The following is a 22,542-nucleotide window of genomic DNA, read 5'->3' as shown; positions in this document are numbered from 1 at the left end:
ATATTTTTCACACAGTTGGCTGGGTAACTAGCAGGTAGGTGCTTTATATGATCCATAGGTAGTAAGTAGATATCATCATTGTATATAGCAGAACTTGGCAGATTAAAACCAAAATGGGCAATGGAAGAAACACAGGTAGACACACACTTAGGTGGAACTAAGGCTACCAGACTACTCGGTAGGGTCATCGGTTTCAACCACTCACTGCGCAAACGTGTATTAATGTGTACAGCATGGGCTAGGTGCTAGGGACCCAGAGGTTTCAGGAAACACCTTGCATGAAGTCTGAGGATGACACTCCATACTTTGAATTGTTGAATAAGGTATCTAGAAGAACTTGCAATCTTGTAAAGAAAAGCTCCAGAATAAATAAACCTTGTGCATGCCACCACTGGGGATAGATGGCTTTGGGGTGGCCGCCTTAGCCTGGCCTCTCCCAGCTGCCAGGCCTCCTGAAGAGCTCTCTCCCCTGGCTGATGGGAAAGCGGCACATCCTGAAGGCTTTCTCTCCAGCATGCTCTGAAACAACCAGGAAAAGGGGAACTCTCTGGAAAGGAAGCAGGAGAGTCCCATGAGGGCTTAGGACTGGGGGACAAACAGCCACATGCATATCTAGGACTGGGCATGTGGACTCAGGGAGCAGAGTTTGGGCCAGCTCAACTCCCAATATGAGGACAAAGCCATCCCTAATCCTGGAGCAGGGAGGTCTTCTCATGACCCAACATGGCTTCAAATACACTTCTCCTCCGTTTCCTCTTTTCCAGTTCCTCTACCCATACCTCACAAACCCAGTTTTCAGTTTCTAAGCCGTTTTTCATTGGCTTTTGGGTATTTTGTCTCTCTTAACAAGCATCTACATTTACTGAAGGCAACACGGCAGACCCAGAACTTCACAGAAAGATTACATCAATGGGCTGGTGCAGGGGGTGACCACTTCCCCTGCCTCAGCAAGCCCCTCCCAGAAGAACCGTGGCTTTGTGACCCACAGCCAGAGAGTCAACGGGTGGAGGGGCCCCCAGCCATCTAATCTCAGCCTCTCAAGAATGCTGGCAACCCTCCTACCACCACATACGTCTACAGGGAGAGAGGCTGGAAGGCTGATTTTTTTTTCTAATTGTGGTAAAATATACATAACGTAAAATCTACCATTTCAAAGTGTACAGTTCAGTGCATTAAGTATATTCACAGTGTTGTGCAACCATCACCACCATCCATCTCCAGGACGTTTTTCCTCTTACAAAACTGAAGCTCTGTACCCAGTAAATGGTAACTCCTCACGCTCCCCTTGCCCCAGCCCCTTGGCAACCCCTAGTCTGCTTTCTGCCTCTGTGATTTTGGCTGCTCCAGGAATCTCACAGAACAGTAGCCACACAGTATTTGTCTTCTTGTGTCTGGCTTATTTCACTGAGCATAACGTCCTCAAGTTTCATCCATACGGTAGCTTATGTCAGATCTTCCTTCCTGTTTAAGGCCACATAATATTCCGTCCTATGTATACATCACACGTTGGTTATCCGTTCATTCATCCGTCGGCACCTGGGTTGCTTCCACGTCTTTAGCTATTGTGAAGAGTGCTGCTGTGAACACGAGTGTGCAGTTATCTCTGTGAGTTCCTGCTTTCAATTCTTTTGAGTACTTACCCAGATGTGGAATTGCTGGATCATATGGTATTTCTATTTTTAACTTTTTGACGAACTGCCATACTATTTTCCACAGTGGCTGCACCATTTTACATTCCCACCAGCAGGGCACAAAGGTCCCAGTTCCTCCACATCCTCGCTAACACTCATGACTTTCTGGTGTGTGTGTGTGTGTGTGTGTGTGTGTGTGTGCGCGCGCGTTACTAACAGCTCTCCTAATGGGTATGAAGTAGTATCTCATTGTGGTTTTGATTTACATTTCCCTGATAATTAGCGATGTTACGAATATTTTCATGTGCTTGTCGGCCAGTTGAATATCTACTTTGGACAAATGTCTATTCAAGTTCCTTGGCCGATTTTTTTTGTTTGGGTTGTTTTTTGGTTGTCGTAAGTTGTTTTTAAGTAATCTACTGCAGGGGCGCCTGGGTGGCTCAGTCGGCTGAGCGTCCGACTTCGGCTCAGGTCATGATCTCGCGGTCCGTGAGTTCGAGCCCCGCGTCGGGCTCTGTGCTGACGGCTCAGAGCCTGGAGCCTGTTTCAGATTCTGTGTCTCCCTCTCTCTGACCCTCCCCCGTTCATACTCTGTCTCTCTGTCTCAAAAATAAATAAAGGTTAAAAAAATTAAAAAAAAAAAAAGTAACCTACTGCACCCATGAATCTGCTCTGCTTTGATCCACGGTGTCTTTGAGGGTGCCATCCATTTTCTTTTGCCCAAAGATCCTCCTCTCCAGCTTGTATTCAGGCGTGGGCATCCTTGGGTGGGTTACCTTGCACTCATCCCTCCCAGACATCCTTCAGGTTTCCATGGATTATTTCTCTGAGCTACCGAGAAGAATAATCTCTTTCTTGTGGCCCAACTTTCTATCAAGTGCAAATTTAATGGGCATGTTCATTACTCCATCACTCAGCTCAGGCATAAGAATAGCCCACAGCACCTGGCCTCTCAGTAATCACTACATCAAAACATTACTCAGTATCATCTTTCAACTTACATTGAGTGTAAGTGAGACACAGTGAGGAAGAGACAGCCTTACTTGCCAAGTAATGATTTTTTTTAAACCAGATATATGCTCCACTCAAGTACAGAATGATCCTAACCATGTTTTCCAGTTTATTGATAAGATTGACAGGGGAGACAGCATAAAAATGCGGTCCTTCTGGATTGCTAGCTCTGAGCATAAAATGTCTTTCTCTTATTCATGGCAGCCTTCCCAATGCCTAGCATGGTACCTGGAAGGTGGTAGGAACTCAGTGCTTCAAAGGCAGTGATTAAGAGCACAGATGTTGAGGCCAGACCACCTGTGTTCAAATCAGGACTGTGACTGACGAGGTGGGTAATTTTGGACAAACTAGTTTACTTTTCTGTGCCTCGATTTCTTTAGCTGTAAAATGGGGGCGATAACACTGCCCACCGTGATCAAATGAGTTTAGAATGAATTTACAATGTGCTGATAAGAGTTGCCTATAACAACTATTATCATAAATGCTAATAATTATCACTGCTAAGTGAATGAGTAGATGTTATGTATGTCCACTGCTTTCCATGCAGTTAGTTCCCATTGGTGTCAAAAGAAATGTGATCTCTCGCATGTGTGAGAGTATAAGATCACCCACAGGAGAGTGTTTAGAAGAGCTGGTGGTCTTCTGGTCAGGTGACTGAGGACTTATGTCAGTACCTTCTCATGTATCAAAGTTACGGATCAGAAAACATACTGGAGGCATCCGGGTGGCTCAGATGGTTGAGTGTCTGATTCCTGATTTCAGCTCAGGTCATGATGCCAGGGTTGTGGGATCAAGCCCCACGTCTGGGGTCTGCACTGAGCGTGGAACCTGCTTGGGATTCTCACTCCTTCCCTCCCTCTGCCCCTCCCTCCCACTCGCATGCTCTCTCTCTAAAAAATAAATAGATAAAATAAAATTTAAAGGAAATATACTTAAGAGAGTTGGCCACACACCTTAATGATGCCACTTGGATTTGTATCCTTGAGAGGTTCTAAAAATTGCTTTCTTATGCTTTGCGTCACAAACCACATTTGTGGTTTAAATAAGAAAGATTAAAATTCAAATCAATTAACAATTTGTAATCAGTCAGGCTGCACAGCCACCATTTGTCTCAGGGCAAGAAGCTAAACCTGGCAGCGGCTGCCCTTAGCAGTTACTGTAAGGCTGGCTGAATTAGAAGAAAACATTTTAGTTACACTAAAATTCTCAGATGCCACTGTAAATAGGATACTATCTGATATATTTTTCAAAGACAAAAAGGAACAAATTGTCAGCTTCCATCCCATTATTTTATCTAAAAATGCATCCCCACGGCAGAAACACAAAGTCTGTGAGGGGCTGACCAAGACGCTCACAGACAGATTGCCACACCGTCCCCCAGAGAGACACCTGTTCCAAACATCACCTGGCACCTACATCTACCTTCTTGGGCCAATGAAGAAATCTACCAAGTAAAGTGTATTCATCAATCAGGAAATTTTTGCAAAGCTGTATTTCAAAAGGAGAAATATCAAGGCTCCTCTAACAAGTACATTAGATAAGGAATCTACCCGAATTTACACTCTTCAATAGAAAAATGTGTTCTTTGTTAGATTTTATTTTGGGAAAAACTTACAATGTGTTAAAGACATTTTGGGGCACTGGGGTGGCTCAGTCGGGTAAGCGTCCAACTTTTGATTTTGGCTCAGGTCATGATCTTGCAGTTTGTAAGACTGAGCCCCGTGTCGGGCTCTGTGCTGACAGGGAGGATCCTGCTTGGGATTCTCTCTCTCCCTCTCCCTCTGCCCCTCCCCTGCTTGTGTGTGCTTTCTCTTTCTCTTAAAATAAATAAATAAATAAATAAATAGACATTTAATATATAATCAGCAAATAATTTGTCATTCTTTTGTTTAGGTATTTAATAAAGGGTTTTAAAAAATAATTTTTTAAGAGAAAAAGAAGTCACCACAAGAGGAACAAAATAAGAGAATACACATACAGAAATCGTACACATAAATCCAACCATACCATTACTTATATTAAATGTGAATGCACTAAACACTTAAGACAAAGGGCAGGAATGACCAGACTAAATAAAAAAGCAAGACCCAATCATAAGCTATCTATAAGAGAAGAAGTATTTGGCTGAAAAGAAATAATGGCAGAGAATTTTCTAGAAATGATAAACAATACCAATCCACCATTTAAGTAAGCCCAGTGAATCTGAGCAGAAGCCACTCTTATCTGTATTACAGTGAAAATGTACAGTGTCAGCAACAATAGCAATTAAGAATAGCCAGAGAGAAAAGACAGATGACATTAAAATGATCTAAAATTAAACAAATAGCTGACTTCTCAACAACTCCAAGAGGAAAGCAAGATCATTTGTGCTGTGAGAAAATGTGAGCCTAGAATTATATATCCAGTTGGAAAATCTCTTTTGAGAGTAAAGCCAAATATATTTTCAGACACAAACTGAGAAAGTGTGCCAGCAACAGACCCTCACTAAAATTTCTAGGATAATCACTAAACAAAAACCAAAACAGAATGTTTCTTTTCCAAATTGGCAAGTAAAAAAATACGTAACAAAAACACAATTAACCTAAAAGAAGGTAGGAAAAGAGAGGATAACCTATGAAAAAAAGGGCAGGACAAAGAGAAAGCACAAATGAGGTAGGAGACACTAACGCAAATATAATAGTATTTACAGTAAATGGAAATGAACTAAATGTTCCAGATAAGACTGTCGGCCTGAGTTAAAAAAAAAAAAAAAATTAGCTGTCTATATTGAGCACAAGAGTGAATCTAAAACATAAGCATATAATAAGTTCAAGATAACAGAATGAAGAAAGATACTCCAAGCGTGCATGCAGTGTGCACATGTATTGTATGTGTGCACATATTAGATAAATGTTGTGGATGTGTGTGGATAGCATGACAAACTAGATTTTGAAGCAAAGTGAATTATGTAACTTATTACATAATGATAAAGGGTTGAATTTACCAGGAAGACAAGCAATTCTAAATTTATATGCACCTTATAGCACAGCTTTAAACTATATAAAGCAAACATTGCTAGAACTATGTGGGGAAATAGGACAATCTGTCATTCCAGTGGCACATTTCAACACACCTCTGCTCAACAATTGATCGATGAAGTAAACAAAAAACATCAGTAAGAATGAAGAAGATCTGAATAGTGCAATTAATAGCTTAATCTAATAAATATATATGAAATATATACAAATACATAAAAATGTACCTCCAAATACAGAAAGCGTTCTTTTCAAGCACAGATGGAATATTTATAAGGAGTGACCACATGCTGGGCCATAAAAAAAGTCAACACATTTCAAGTTCATATAGATTGCAGTTTCTGAACACAATTCAATGAAGTTATTAAAAGCCCATTAACAAAAGATAAGTGGAAAGACCCATATACTTGACAACTATAAAACACAGTTCTAAAATAACCGATGGGTCAAATAAGAATAATGGAGATTTAAAGTTATTTAGAATAAAATAATGATAAAAATTTCACATACTGAAATTGTGGTCTCCCAACTAAAGCAGCACTTGGTGGGAAATTTTTAGTCTTAAATGTTTATGTCAGAAAACAAGAAAGACAAAAATTAAAAATGAACTAAACACCTAACTTAAAAGATTAAGAAGGAAAACCAAGCAAAACAAAACAAACTCAAAGAAAATAGAAGAAAGAAAATAATAGAAGAACAGAAATTCATGAAAGACAAAGTAAAAATACAGTTGAGACCATAAAAAAGCTGGTTCTTCGAAAAGATCAATGTAACAGACAAATTTCTGGCAAGGCTGTTCAAGAAAATTAAAAAGAAAGCACATTAAGCAGTATTAGGAATGGAAAAGACTTAACCATAGGTGCTACGTGACAACAAACAGATCATAAAAAAACACGAACAACTTTATGCCAAGGAAATTTAATATTTAGATGAGATGAACAAACCCTTAAAATATATGTTGTATGTTTCAGCCTCTATGTTATATGTAGCTTAATAAAATAAGTGGAAAACGTGAAAACCCCCTAATTATTATTATTAGTAGTAGCAGTATTTATGAAATTTATTGTCAAATTGGTTTCCATACAACACCCAGTGCTCATCCCAACAGGTGCCCTCCTCAATGCCCATCACCCACTTTCCCCTCCCTCCCACCCCCCATTATTTTTTAAAAGCATCAGAAGTCTTTCCACAGAAAAAAACCCAGCCCCAGATGGTTTTATAGGCAAATTCTACTGAAACTCATTATTCTAGAAACAGGTAATTCCAATCTCACACAAATGATTCGACAACACCCAAAAATGATTCCAACTCCTTTTAGGAGGCTGGCCTAATCTTGATGCCATAACTTGACAAGTATACAAAGAGAAGGGAAAATTACAAGGCATTTCACACCTGAACATAAATATAAATGTTCCTTTAAAAATTAGTCAACCAACTCTCTCATCACCTATAGCAATTCATCTCATATAATTTCATAACATCTTTTGCATTACTACCATTTGGAAGTGATAATTACAATTTTATTTACATTTAAAAAATAAATAAAAATAAAAATTAGTCAACTGAATCCATTAAAATAAGCTAATATGTCATGATCAAGCTGGGCTTATTCCAAGAATGCAGAGTTAATTTAACATTAAAAAATATCAATTAGGGGCGCCTGGGTGGCTCAGTCGGTTGAGCGTCCGACTTCGGCTCAGGTCACGATCTCACGGTTCATGAGTTCGAGCCCCGCGTCAGGCTCTGGGCTGATGGCTCAGAGCCTGGAGTCTGCTTCCGATTCTGTGTCTCCCTCTCTCTCTCTGCCCCTCCCCCATTCATGCTCTGTCTCTCTCTGTCTCAAAAATAAATAAACATTAAAAAAAAATTAAAAAAAAATCAATTAATATAACATTCAGATTCAAGGGAGTAAAATCATACAACAATCTCAATAAATATAGAAAAAGAGTTTGATAAAATTCAATATCAATTCATGATTTAAAAAGATCAACACTTAGCAAGCCAGTAAGAAGAAAAGTTCCTTATCTTCTTAAATAATATCTATAAACAAACTTGTAAAAAGCATAATTTGTAATGGCAAAACACTGAAAGAATTTTATTCAGCTATACGGAAGGCCCAGTAAGGCCAGTTTTAAAAAGTTGAGGGATTAGAGATAAAGAAACTGAATTTTAATTATTTCAGATAAAAGTCATTGTCTATACAGAAATCCCAAAGTAATCTATACATAGATTGTTAGAAGTAACAAGAGTTTAGCTGAGTAGGTGGGTCAAGAAGAATATACAAAAATCAGCCACCTTTCTACACACTAACAACATATAGATAGCAGATTTGATAAAGAAGAAAATACTACATATATAGTGTATACAAATGAAATTTTTTTCAGGTAGTTAGGAATAAAGCTAGTTAAAAATGGGCAAAATATTTATAAGAAAAATCATAAAACTTCATTAAAAAGTATTTTTAAATACCTAAATAATTAGATATAATGGCCATGGATTAGAAAACCAACTGTCATAAATATATAATTCTCCTCAAACTGAGCTATTAGACTAAATGCAATTCCAATAGATTTGTTTTTGTTTTTGTTTTTGGAACTTGACAAACTTGATTCAAAAATTTATATGCAAGGGGCACCTGAGTGGCTGAGTTGGTTGAGTGTCCGACTTGATTTTGGCTCAGGTCATGATCCCAGCATTGTGGGATCGAGCCCTGTGTCAGGCTCCGTATTGGGCATAGAGCCTGCTTAAGATTCTCTCTCTCTCTCTCTCTCTCTCTCTCTCTCTCTCTCTCTCTCTCCCTCTCTCTCTCCCTCCCTCCCTCTGCCCTTCTCCCCCACTCACTGTCTCTCTCTAAGGAAAAAAAAATTTATATGCAAGTTCAAAGGCCTGAGAATAGCCACAACACTCTTGAAGAGCAAGATATGGGGACAAACTTACCCCCCATATAATAAAGTTGTAAGAATTCAGAAAGTGGCAATCACACACAGATGGGTACATTGACTGAAAGAACCAAACAGAAAGCTCAGAAATAGCAACCCCCTCCCCCCAATATGGGCATTTGACTTAAGGCAAAAATGATACTGTGGAACAACAGGGAAAGGAATCTTTTCAATACATGATGCTAAGACAAGCAATTTTTCCATAGAGGGAAAAATTACACTACATCCTTCACACCATACATATATAAAACAATCATTTCCAGATGGACCCTTAGATTTAAGTGTGAAAGGTAACACAAGAGAGCTCTTAGAATATAACTTAGGAGACTTATCTTCGTGACCCTAGAGTAAGGTTTCCTAAACTAGATGCAGAAAGTAAAATCCATAAAGGAAATAATTGATAAATTCAATCGCTTTAAACATAAGAACTTCTGTTCATCAGAAGACAAGGCACAGACTGGTGGAAGATTTTTGCAACACATGTCACCAACAAAAGGACTCGTAACCATAATATATAAAGAAATGTCACCAATTGGTATGAAAAAGTCAACCCAATTAGGAAAGAAGAAAGATTCCTCCCTGTACTTCACAAAACAGAAAAGCTAAATGACCAATAAACAAATACAAAGGTATTCAACCTCATGCAACTTAAATTCACAATGTAACACCATTGCCAAAAATAAGTCTGAAACACCGGGTATTGGTATAGGCAGCCACATGGGCTCTTGGGCACTGCTGGTGGGAAACTGGAACAACCCCTTTGGAAAATAGTTTGGAATCATTTGGTAAAATGGAAGATGCAGATACCCTATGACCCAACAATCTCACTGCTACGTAATGCCTGGAGAGCTTGCACATGTGCACCACGTGACCTGTACAAGGATATGTTGGGACGCCTGGGTGGCTCAGTTGGTTAAGCATCTGACTTTGGCTCAGGTCATGATCTCGCAGTTTGTGGGTTTGAGCCCTGCAATAGCTCAGAGCCTGGAGCCCGTTTCAGATCCTGTGTCTCCCTCTCTCTGTCTGCCCACCCTCACCCAACTTGTGCTCTGTCTCTCTCAAAAATATATAAATAAACATTAAAAAAAAAAAAAGAATATCTACAGCAGCTTTGTTTGTAACAGCTGAAAATAGAAAACAACCTGTATATCCATTTGCGATCAACTAGAAAAATACATCTTGGTATATTTGTATAATAAAATACTATTTATCGGTATAAAGAATAAATTGCTGCTGCAGGCGGTAAGGATCAACCCCAAGAATACAGTGCCACACGACGAAAGCAAGCAGTATAAGGATATACTCAGTACAGTTCCATTAAAAATGTTTAGATATGCAAAACCAGAAATTTCCATTCTTTGGGAGTGCAAACAGATATGGTATAGAAACGCAAGGGAATGCTCAACATAGAACTCAGGATGCAGTTAACGTCCGGAGATGTTAGAGAGGTAAGGGGATAGGACAGGCAGGGATACATAGGAAATTCATAGGCAATATTAATCCTCCTTTTCTTAAACTAAGAAGTGAGCACACATGTTAACTGTGTTATTATTTTAAATATATTTAATAAATAACTTTTAGCTTTTACTCAATATTTAATAAGAATCATTTTAAAGGATTCTCAAATATCATATTTGAGAACACTGTAGAAGGACTTGTAATACCAATAACATGGATTCCTACCAATTACTGAGTGATTACCGTGTACAAATGCCTTAAATGCACTAGCTAAGACAGCTGAACGTCCTCAGAGGGGCAGCTGGTCTCTCAAGTACTACTTATCCTTACTGTCACCATGAAATGATAAAAGATGGCACTTGAGTACCTTGAATGAGCTTAACAGGGACCAAAAAGTCTATTATTCTCTGCATCAGGCTAAGAGGCTAGCTAAATCAATGCTCTGTTCAACAGTTTAACTGCCCAACAGTTAAACAGGCCTAAGCCCAACTGTGGGAGGGGCTTTCTCTTCCATCTGGCAAGTTTATCTAGGAGGAAACATCAAGCGTGTCCTCAGTCTGTGTATGGCCATTGGGACACGAGAAACATGAGGCATTCCCAGGCTTCCGAGAGCCTACGGTTCTGCGGGAGACGAGCTTGTCACAAACGGATAATACGTGTCGGCATTCGGGACAGGTGCCCACATGGTCTTGTTTAGGTTGGTGATGAAATGTTTTACCCACGTTGGAAAGAAACCATGGGATCCACCAATTACATCTGGCCCCAACTTTTCACAAAGTATTCTTGGGAAGAAGTTTCCCATCACATAGGAAGAAATACAAATATTTAAAAAGCAAACAAGTCATTGGCTGCTCTCAGACCTGCTGCCATATGCTTTGCTTTTTTGAGCTTACAGCTTAACATTAAAATAACAGGCCTGCATTCTTCAAATATCTCTACTGCTGTTCCTTACTTATTCTACTTGAAAAGGCTGTCAGCTGCTGTCACTTGGAAGCATTACCATATTAGCCACCACTGTTTACTGCTCACTGTGTGGCGTGGCTATTAGTTTAATAAGCCTCCTCTCGGATGACACCCGAGGCTGTCTACACAGGAGACACACGCGGGAGTCTAACGTCTAATGAAGGCGTTGGGGCGGGAGGCAAGGAATGCCGCTTTATAAATATTGATGAGAGAAACCGAATTCAACGGCATCAGGTTGTACTTTACTGATGGGTAAAGGACCAAGTCCTTTTTCAAGTGCTTTCACCATTTTAAGATTCCTTGGGCTAACCGGCTTTGGATACAGTCCAGAAATACACTCGGTGTGCAAGAGAGCAAGTTTGAGGCCTACAAGAAGTAAAACACTGCAGCAAAGCTCTTTAATTCACTCTGCACAAATAGCTGAACCTACAAAAGAAATCTCTAGTCAGAGGTTTCCTGGGTTATAATGAGAATTTTCTCGATGGGGAGAAGAGAAGTGCCCTTTTCACTTGAAGACAAAGAAATGTTTGTAATGGAAATGCGTGAACCAATTTTCCAAGGAGAGCTGAAACGCACTGATTAAAAACAGTGAAGTGATGAGGCACGGAAATAAAGCCAAAGCAGAGCCACTTAAAATTCGCCGGCGGCACTGATTTCTGAAAGTGAAGGGAGCTGCCCTGAGCCCCCGTCTGCATTCCTTCCCTCCCTCCCGCCCCAAGCCACCCCCGCCCCATCACTGACCCTGCCACTTAGACAATTAGAACCTGCCAGCGTGTGGGGTGTTTACTGTTTCTGGCCACTGTATACCGGTTACCAGGCTACTCCACTGAGGATAAAACGGGAACCAAGGCACCCACACAACAGTGTCCTTCTCCACAAAGCCTAACCGACAGGCCCGGATTCAGGGAATGTTGTGAATTCAAGTAGACCGACATGCATATGGCAGTTTACAATGTCAATTCTTCAGTTAGGTACAGACACTAATTGATTTATTTAGGGAATTCTATTTCCTAGAGAACAAAACCAAGGTACAAAGAGGTCAGTACCTTGTTGGAAGGTGCCTAAAAGATGACAACCGCCTGGAACTAGCAGAAGGCGCCGGTGACCAGGACAAACCAGCCATAAAGCATGTTTCCCAGGCTTCAGGCACTGGAGTCGGCTCGATTTAACTGGTGCCATATCCGTGCGTATCTGTATTAGCATTTAGTTCATATTTTTCTTTAAACTGACTTTGAAACAACTCGTTTGAAAAATCTGTGGTCTCCCTCTGAGCAGGAATTTCTATGAAATCACACTTTGATACACAGGTATATTTTTTCTAATGTGCATCTTTTTTTTTTTAAATTTTTTTTTTTCAACATTTTTTATTTATTTTTGGGACAGAGAGCGACAGAGCATGAATGGGGGAGGGGCAGAGAGAGAGGGAGACACAGAATCGGAAACAGGCTCCAGGCTCCGAGCCATCAGCCCAGAGCCTGACGCGGGGCTCGAACTCACGGACCGCGAGATCGTGACCTGGCTGAAGTCGGACGCTTAACCGACTGCGCCACCCAGGCGCCCCTCTAATGTGCATCTTAAAAAATAAAAATGTTCATCCACCATCCATTTAAAATCATCTAATGTGCACCAAAGCTACATACACATTGGGAAAGACTGGATAAGGTCTTTTAATGTAATAAGGTGACCTAACAGGCTATGTTTGTTTCTAAATATCATGGAAAAACAAGAATAAAGGAATTTTGTCCTATTTACCCTCAGGGTATCCATGAAGGACTTAAATTAGATAGAGTGACGGAAGGGGGAAAGAAGTAAAGTTAATAACTTCTGAGTAAGGGAAAACAAAAGGCCAGGACCACTTACATAAAATTTTCTGGATATTCACTCAGGGCCATGTCAATGATATTCAGAGCATCGTGGTAATGCTTTTGTGCAGACAGTAAGAGGGCAAGAAGGTGCAGGGAGTTGGCATCATCGCCTTGAAGTTGAAGAGCTTGGCGGACGTACCCCAGAGCCTCTGGTATCTGGTTTGAAACAAAATCAAAAAGAATTTTAAAACACACGCGCGCGCGCACACACACACACACACACACACGAGAAGATACCATTTCAATATCTGATTCTCTATAAACATCAAAAGTTGCTTCACCCTGTGCCACATTCAGATTTTAACCTTTGTGATAGCCCCAGGATATTAACCACAAACATGCAGACAGATGTCTTCTTCAAGCGACAGTATGACCTGCGGAGTGATGCTAGATGCTCTGTTTCTCTGTAAAACTGCCAATACCAAATCTTTTGTTTCTCTCCAAAACACAATTTCTCTTTTTCCACAAAACTGATCCACTCTTGATTATGCCCAAGATTGTTTCACTCTCAATGGAGACACATACAAGTTGCCAGAGGTTTTTAGTGTAATTAAGCTGCCTTAGCTGAACTGTTCTCTTTTTTTGAAGTATTAGTGAACTAAAGTACATAAGAAATTACAAAACCTTAAACAGAGCTTTCCAAAGGATCGGACACCTGTGAATCTTTTCAAGTTCCTTTGTCCTGGACATCTCCATCAGGCATCAAGGAAATATGCAAACAAACCGACAAACAAAAACCCCACACCTTTCCAAACTACAACCTAAAATAACTTGATCCAAGAAACAAATTGCAATGCTGCATACAAAGCAGATGTATCCAAATTCAAATAGGATGAGATAAAACTTTAACCTTTAAAATGCAAGAGCTGTGCAACACTCTTCAAAATTGTCCAAGCACCAGGGTTGATAAAACGCATACATAATGGATATTTGAACGCCCGAAATTCCGTGCAGGTTTAACCGTAACTGGGGGGGAATTAGAACCTGACACTGGATTTCGAAATAGAGCTCAGGACTGAAGCATTCTTACACAACCACCCAGGGACTGCTTCCTGTCCCCCTGCCTCAACTCCAGTCCAGACCTCTTCTCTGTTCGCCTGCTTCTTCCCAGCCCTTGGTAACCTCACTCTGTAGCAAGAAGCCACGACTTCCCAAACCTATTCATTTTCCTCTCTGAAATTCCATTTAGGATGATTTAAGTTATAAAGCCTGGCTACAAAGACTTTCTGCCACCGAGCCATAGAATCAGGGCTGTCACAGCCTGGGAGAGGGCTCATCCAGCCCAGCCATTTGTTTACGGGGAGGGAGCCGAGTCCAGGGAGGTGACAAGACTTGAGCATTGCCATCTAGCTAAGTGAGTGACTGAGTCAAGAGTGGCTCTAGACCTTCTGATTCCTCTCCTGTCCTCTCCTCCTGCACAAATGGCATTGGCTCTAAAGATAAGAGGGCCACAGCCTTGGGGCCCCTGCCTAGCAGGGACACTCTCCCACAGAGGTCTGGTGTCTTCACACTGCGGGCCTGCAAAGATAGTGGCTGGACCCACAAGGCCCCACCTATGTAACCTCTCTTCGGGGAGACAACCCACTGCGTGAACAGCCCTCAGCTTCCTGTTAGGAAGGCCGAAGGCAGGTGTACTTCTGGTGTGGATCTGCAGGGGTGACCAGAGCAATCAGGGACAAACTGATAACAGGATTCAACATGATGGCCTTAAGGGAGAGCTGACTGGGAAGGAATTCAAAGCTGGTTTCTTCATTCAACGAGTGTTACCGGGTACCTAACACATGGTGGGCAGTATACCAGCCACCAGGGTATAGTGATGAAGGTGACAGCTTCCTGCCCTCTTGGAACCTGAAGTCTAGGGAGGAAGACAGGTCCTGAACAGGAGGGCTGAGCAGGAGGAAGGAGAAGAGATGGCTTCTGCAGGAAGGAGGCTTCAGGGAGAAGGTGAGAGACGCTCCTGGTGGAGGAGGGCCCGGGGGGATCGACCCCCAGTGTGCAGCTGAGGCAGTAGCAAGCTCCCCATCCGTCCAGCTGTGAGCCCTACCATGCCGGGCAACAGGGCCCACACAGAGGAGGCATCCTGGTTTCCTCGGTTCCCGGGTCACCATGGCAAGGCACTCCTCAACACCATTCCCAGGCCCGCGGGGAGTCAGAAGCATGCCCACAGCCCCAGCCTATCTGGGGAATGGCATGTCTGGGGAACTGACCTCTGCTTCACCCTCCAGTCAGCACTCAGGAATGTGCTGGGGTTACCACCAGTGTCTTGCACCTGGTGGGCAGGCAGGCATGCGGCCAGACTCTCAGAGCAGCTGGGAGGGGACGGGAGGGTATGAGAATGGTCAAGACGGCTTCTGGAAGCTGCTGTTGGGAAGAGGAAGGCCAGCGAAGCTTGCCTCTCCAGCAAGGAGAGTGCTGAGGAGTCCCGTATGTCGAGGGGGGAGCCACTGTGACTGTCCCTCTCTTCCACATGTTATAAAGGAAGCTGCTACCTTTTGCCCATGCCTGTCGGCAACTTCCTGTCAATCGCCAGCACCTTACGATGACCAGTGGCTAATCCCCACCACGCGGCTCGGCCCTGGGTCTGCCAGCAAGGGACAAAGGCTCTTTGGTGACTCCTGGGTTCATTCAGGGTGTCTGCCACGTGCTGCAGCCCGTGTTGCCCTCTGAACCCTCCAGATGTGTGGACGTAATCTCCCAAAGCGGAGCCCAGGACATCTGTGTCTTCACAGCAGACGCCCAAACTGACCAAAACACCAGTGGCTGTGCCGTGAGGAGTCAGCATCCTCTGAGAAGAGACTGGCTTCGGCTCAGCTTCGGGTCAGTGAAAGAAGACCAGCTACTGCCTCAGAGGGAGGCACCGAAGGAACTGTAAGAAGGCGCGCACACCAAGTTCAGAGAACGTGAGAGAAACTGACCTGTCTGGAGATGGCAAGCTGCAGAGCCAGGTAGAAAGCTGCTTGGTGATCTGTAGGTGACAGGCTGTGGGCCCTGAAAAAGTATTGATGGCCATTAGAACGCGGGAGAGGCCATTTGAACCCTTCCTATCCAATGAGTATTCCCATTTGCAGTTTTACACGCAGGCCACATATTTAGCTACGCAACGTTTCCTTTAAACTCTCCTCTTTTGTCCATTAGCAAGTGTGACGTGTTTTCCCTCTTATGGCTGTGTGTGAGTATGGCGCCGGAGCCTGCCTCTGTGTTTCGTCTAGCATCTGAAATGGCAGCCAAGGATCCTTGGCTTTGAGGAGGTGAAGCCACAAGGCCCTGAGGTCTGACCCCCCAACCCCCCAGCAGACGCCTCCCTTGGGCTGAGCAGGAGAAGCCCACATGTCATGCTAGGACACGGTGAAGCTATGAGTACACTTGGCAAGGTGACGGCTGCTTTGGTTAAGTTTTGGCTTGGCCTTAACACTACTCCCTCCAAATTTCGGGATTTCAGGGAAACCGTATGAAAATCAAAGACCTGGCTTTGCTTGTAAAATGAGGTTTTGGTTTTTGATGAACCATGGGAAGGGGAGGATTCTCATTCAGCCTCTTGAAGCTTCTACTAAGCTCCCTCCAGCTTACTAATGTAGTCTGTGTAACTATGACATGTAAGTCTCTGTGGCCAGACACTAGGCTTCGTTTTATTAACTGGCCTTTGACAGCGAAGGGGAAGAGGCTGTACTGGCCTCCTACTTGATTGCAAACACAGTCATTCTTGCTTTTATGTGGAGGCCAATTGTATTTCACCAAGAGTAACTCAAAATGTGACTCGACGAGGCAGAAGTCTGTGTTCAGAAGTCTGGTAGGAAGAGAAAAACAAACTTTCAGTTTCTTCAAAAGGCACTATGGGGCCGACTAATTACAACTGGGGGTGGGGGTGGGGCAGACAGTACACAACCCTTCACGGTCCTCTGTCAACACTCTGGGATTAAAGGAGAATCTTCTACCAGCAGAAAACAAATCTGAGATAGAAAAGGAAGCCAAATCATTATGTATTCAATGGCAGCAAACACGTCAAGGATGTCTTCCTGTAGTAATAAGGCCTTTTGCAGAAACCATCTGTCTGCTGTGGAGAAAAAGGCTAAACAGTCTTCCAGGTATTTGGGATCCAGAAAATACGCTACTGGGTCCAACAAGTAGGGCATTGTTTAAACAAATGTGGTAGCTCCAGTGCAGGACTGGGGAAACTGGGGTGGTGACTGTCCTTTAGGTACACTCAACAGCAAAGGACCCAGACTCCCATTCCTGCGAATCTTCATTCATCATCTTGCCTCAAGACACAGCCCTCATTTAAGAGGCTGAGACTGAAGAGGCGTGCGTGTTGTCCTTTTAAATGTCATATTTCTGGGGCGCCTGGGTGGCTCGGTCGGTTAAGCGTCCGACTTCGGCTCAGGTCATGATCTCACGGTCCGTGAGTTCGAGCCCCGCGTCAGGCTCTGTGCTGACAGCTCAGAGCCTGGAGCCTGTTTCAGATTCTGTGTCTCCCTCTCTCTCTGCGCCTCCCCTGTTCATGCTCTGTCTCTCTCTGTCTCAAAAATAAATAAAACGTTAAAAAAAAAATTTAAATGTCATATTTCTGCCAGAGGCCTACTCGGTGGGCTCCAAGTTTTATGATTTTACAAGTATTGGTTTTCCATGAATTTGTACATCAAAGAATTTTTTTCCTTTGGTGTTCATAAAAAGTGAGATTGGAATGTCATGGTTTCTGTCTCTCCCAATTATTCAGGGAAAACGAATACACACTTAATTATGAAGAGACTTTGAATTATTTAGCATTATTTATTTTATCTTATCTTCTTTCACAATGGATGAAGCCAGGTTTTTACAACACTCAAAAAAACCCCAAATTCCTCAGAGCTACCATTTTCTCAGGCCAGTTTAGACTTGTCACAAATGAAATTAAATCAAGTCATGGTTGCTTCTGCCCAACACCAACCAAGAAAAGCTGGCAATGGCTTGGTGAGTTCAGGGAGTAGATGGGGATAGTTCTGACCAAAGGCCACTCTGGCCTCCTCAAATAATGATTAACTGCTAGCCACAGCACTATGAAAGAAACAAACCAGAAACGACAGAAATCTTGGCATTTCTGGGGTGCATCAGGACAAAACCTGAAGACTGCCAACTTGACTGCCCAACTGCCAAGTTTCTAACAGGACACAACTTAAACATACACATTGAAAAATCTTACTTCAATAATTTTGCTAATGAATTAAACTGACCACTTTAGCCTATGAAAGAAAAAAGGAGATAAGGAGAATGCCCAAGAAAACAAGAAAAAGCGCACAGTGTGGAGCTCATGTAGACTCCAGAAAACTTGCTTCGGTCATGTAGAACAGTTTCAGCAGCTAGGCTTCCTGTGACAAAACTATGCCAACAGAAAACGTGCTCAACAGAAATGACCAAGCAATGCAAGTGAGAGGAAAGACATTAGTAGCGATCTTGAAAACTGTAAGCCTGCTGGACTCAGCATATGGACTTAAAGCAGCCTCATAAAGCCCATTCCCATAGAGTCAGCACCTGGTAAGGCTGCTAAGAGAAACCCAAAGACCTAAAAATGTCACCCCATGGATGCTCACAAAGCACTTCCCTTGTCAAAGCACCTCCATATCCATTAAGTCAGTTTCTCTTCCATAAGAAAAAATTATTAGATTGCTGGCTCACTGAGGCTGCCCATCTGTCCATCCATCTACTCATCCATCATCCACCTACCCAAGTCACCCACCCATCCATCCAGTCATCCACCCATCCACCCATCCATCCATCTGTCCACTTATCTGCCATCCATCTCAACTAGTCGCCCATCCATCCACCTGCCCTTCCATCCATCTATTAGTCCATCTACTCATCTGACCACTCATCCATCCATCCATCCTAGTCATTCATCCATCCACTAATCCATCCATCCATCTACATATCCAACCATCCACCCCTCTATCCACTCATCCATCTATCCATATCCACCTATCCATTCACTCACACATCCATCCAATCATCCATCCACCACTCATCCATCCATTCACCCTAGTCATCCATCCATCCATCCATCCATCCATCCACTCATCCATCCTCATCACACATCCAACCATAAATCCATCCATTCATCCATCCATCCGTCCATCCATCCATCCATATTATGCAGTACCTATTGCAATGCCAGGACATGTCCTAGCCTCTTGGAGAGGAAGGAGATGAAAGAACAACACAAGCGTCTTTCCTTCAGAAGCTCCCCACAACCCCGTAGAGGGGGAGACCCAAAGTGATCATTACAGTGCAGTGGGAGCATGTCCTGGGAGAGGTATGCCAGGGTGCTATTGGAGAGCATGGATGGGCCTCCCAGACCACCTGGCTGAAACTCAGACTGCCTTGAGGTCACTCCAGTGCTTTCCTAGACTCTGGTTCCAACATCCTCTAGAGATGAACCAAGAATATAGAGAAGGCTGACCAATTTCAACCTGGTCCATAAGACACATACCTGGTAACAAGAACAACTATAGTTTATGAAGCATCTACTATTAAGCATCCTGTCCAAGAGCATCCAGCAAAAGAGGTAAAGCCAGAAGTGAAATTCTGAGGCCTTGTCTCCCTAGCATAACACCCCATTGCCTTGTTTAGCCAACTCTTAAGGTCCCATTAGTCCTAATTACAGTGGACATGGGATCTGTGTGTTATTAAGGAAATAAAAAATACAAACCTGATGAAAGTTATTACTCTGGAACCTCCCTTTAGTTACACACATAGGATATGACCAATTTGTCCCGGTTTGCCCAGGATATTCCTGGTTTTAGTACTGAAAGTCCCATATTCTGGGAAACTGCCCAGTTCCTGACGAACTGTGCATAAAACATGCCACATTAACTTAAACTGAAGCTAGGAGGGGGAGAGAAAAAAAAGAGTGAGATTGGACCCCCTGTAACACTTTATATGGCAAATGTGAATGACACCATGTCACCTCTTCCTTGTGGGGCAGCCCAGATTGCTGCCGTTGGGGGGTCAAGCTGCTGAAACATGCTCTTGACTGTTTGCAGACTTGCTTACCTCTGGAGGACACAAGAGCACAGAAGTAGCCACTCAGACCACCTGTGTGTCTTCAGAAAGCTCAGAAGACAACACTTTTTCCTCGTGATTCTTTCGGACCAGGCAAATGAGTTGGTTCAGCTGCTTGGGCTGAGTGTATGAGTCAGCAAACAGCTGAGGGTCTCAGTATTAAGATGCAGTCATGCAACTAGGAGGTCTTCAAAAATCGACTTTTGGAATCCACTAGAAAGCAAATCTTTCTGAATTCTGACTCCGGTCATAATTAAGAGTTAATTCTCACATGCTATATCTATAACCCGATCCCCTTCTTTTGAAAAGTAGGATCCACACCCAGCGTGGAGCTCGAACTCACAACCTCGAGATCAAGAGTTGCACGCTCCACCGACTGAGCCGGCCAGGAGCCCCAACGTCATCCTTTTTGAATTATACTGTTTTCTCTAAACAAAAAAATTGTCAAACAACGGTATAAACAGAATTGTGGGCAGAAGATTTACAATACACAGTAAATAAGTACTTCTCAGCCAAGTGGTTTTTAAATACCCATTTACATTTAAGAAGTAATACAAATCATTCTTATTTACCTCACATCATTCCCTTATAGATTTTTGTTAAGTCTCCAGTGCACTGGAATAGCTCTAGCTAATGAACGTACTTGAAACAAAATAATTTTATTCCTTTGAAAAATATTCTTTATTTCACACAAATACTAATTTAGGTTAGCCTTCCCCAATATGATCGTGTAGGTTAGCAGGATTTTATTACTCTTTATTCCCATATGAACTAATATTTTTAAAAATCTCCATGAATTAAAACCCAAGCAAAAAAAGGAACAAAAAGGGATTTCAGGCCAATGGAATAGCTGTTATATAACATGAAGTTACGAATTCTGGCAGCTCAAGGCAGACCACCGCCATGGCTGTTTTTAGACAGTCGGGAAGATGTGCCGATTTAAGAAAAATGAAACAGATGTGATGGCCACTTTTCATAGGCATCCATGTGTGGGCTTTACAAACTAGGACTGCAGGACGTGAAACTCCAAATCATTTGAAATGGAAATGCTTTCCACACTCCATGCTGAAGAACGTTAACAAAAGCTTAGCATGGAGATAGGAGGTCTGTCTGCAGATGTCAAGTGGTACTTTGCGTCATTAACCAGTCTGGGACTGGCAAAAGGGAAGAAGCTACCAGTATGCCTGCTAGGAAACGAAAAGAAACGAGACAAAAGAGTCCCATAGTAACTGAAGCCGGGTGATAATGATTTCATGAAAAAAGGGACACGTGCGCAGTGACAAATCTGTAGGCAACCCCAGTTACTAAGAAAAGAAATTGAACAGAGGTTATTTGGTATTGAGAGGTCCTCATAAAATTTTCAGAAAAGTAACGAAGTTTCTAACACAATTCCAAGAAATCAGTGTAACTCAGATACATTTAAGGTGACAGGATCAATACCGATTCAAGATTTGACATCACGGGGCTACCCCTGCAGGCAATGATTCGTTTGGGTGATTTATTATACCTGTGGTAAGGAATAAAATTAGGGCGGCAAAGTATCGTAGGTACGAGGAAAGCTGAGTGGGAGTCAGGCGACCTTGATTCTACCCTGACTTCAGTAGCTATGTGACTCTGGCAACTCTTTTCCCTCCTGCACGCCTTAGTCCCTTACCTGCAGTAGACACACCACTTGTTTGTCTGTCTTATTGGCATGAGGATCGAGTTCAAGGAGGAATGCGAGAGGTCACTCGAGCATTCTCTAATTATAAAGGCGCCCTCCTAATTTCATGAAGAGAATAATTGATGGAGACAATCACAAGGCTTATGGAGCTCAGTGGCAGTGCGGGGTCCTGAGACTTGCTGGCCTGTCTTATCACAGCATCTCAGAAACTGTCCTAAAATCTGGCCTTTTCATTTCTTATAAACATCTTCAGCATGACGTGTAAACAAACAAACAAACAAACAAAAAAGGCTAGAAAAGAAATGATCCCTTTTCTAGATGATGACAATTGTCTTTAATAAAAGGAAGCATCTCCCCAGACATACAAAGTGTCCATCTTCTTAGAGCTGAAATCATTTAATTAGGAATGAATAACATGCCCAAGTGGATAAACAGATTAACAATGCAGATTTACGTAGCAACAAGTGGGGCAGCAAGTTTTGATACTGTGTGTTCGGTGCTCGAGATGAAAAGACTCCCGGGGGGAAAATACTGTTTACATAATCTTTATAAATATCTCTTCTTTTTATACTTTTCATACTTTGGTGTCATTATGCACAGCCGAGTGAAAAGATGAACTCCCACTCACCTCTGAAATGCAAGAAGCGCCTTTCTCTGTAGGACCTCCTGCATCCCTCGCAAAGAAGCTAAGAAAAGGGTTCCATTAGTCAGTGGCATGGAAGATCGGGGAGTTTCTGACAAACACAAAGCTCATCATAAAAACTGTACATGCAACTGGGTTAAAAGCAACACAGGACTGTGTGCCCAGCCCCGTCCGGGCACTGGGAAATGAAGCCCAGACCGCCCCCAGACGGTTGCACTCTGTGGGCACAGCTGTGGAGCCATGCCGAGGGGACAGTATGAGTTGGCTGGTCACCTTGATGCCCCAGGCATAGGGGGCTGTTGTCAAAAGATCAGCTGGGAATTCCA

General features: G+C 42.7%; 1 protein-coding gene across 4 annotated transcripts in view; it reads right to left on the bottom strand.

Annotated features, from left to right (window-relative positions):
• The window catches only part of TTC7B (tetratricopeptide repeat domain 7B), a 245,419-nt gene that overhangs the window by 80,978 nt on the left and 141,899 nt on the right, over nucleotides 1-22,542 (bottom strand). For all 4 annotated transcript variants that reach the window (XM_049612316.1, XM_049612319.1, XM_049612317.1 and 1 more), the window contains 3 exons: nucleotides 22,202-22,259; nucleotides 15,797-15,869; nucleotides 12,877-13,037 (listed from right to left, as the gene is read on the bottom strand). In XM_049612316.1, the coding sequence (XP_049468273.1) occupies nucleotides 12,877-13,037; nucleotides 15,797-15,869; nucleotides 22,202-22,259 (292 nt within the window). The remainder of the gene's footprint in view (nucleotides 1-12,876; nucleotides 13,038-15,796; nucleotides 15,870-22,201; nucleotides 22,260-22,542) is intronic.

This window comes from Panthera uncia (genome assembly GCF_023721935.1).
Source record: "Panthera uncia isolate 11264 chromosome B3 unlocalized genomic scaffold, Puncia_PCG_1.0 HiC_scaffold_1, whole genome shotgun sequence".
NCBI classification, from domain to species: domain Eukaryota; kingdom Metazoa; phylum Chordata; class Mammalia; order Carnivora; family Felidae; genus Panthera; species Panthera uncia.
The sequence above is the reverse complement of the archived record's forward strand: the minus strand, read 5'-3'. Positions and strand labels throughout refer to the sequence as shown.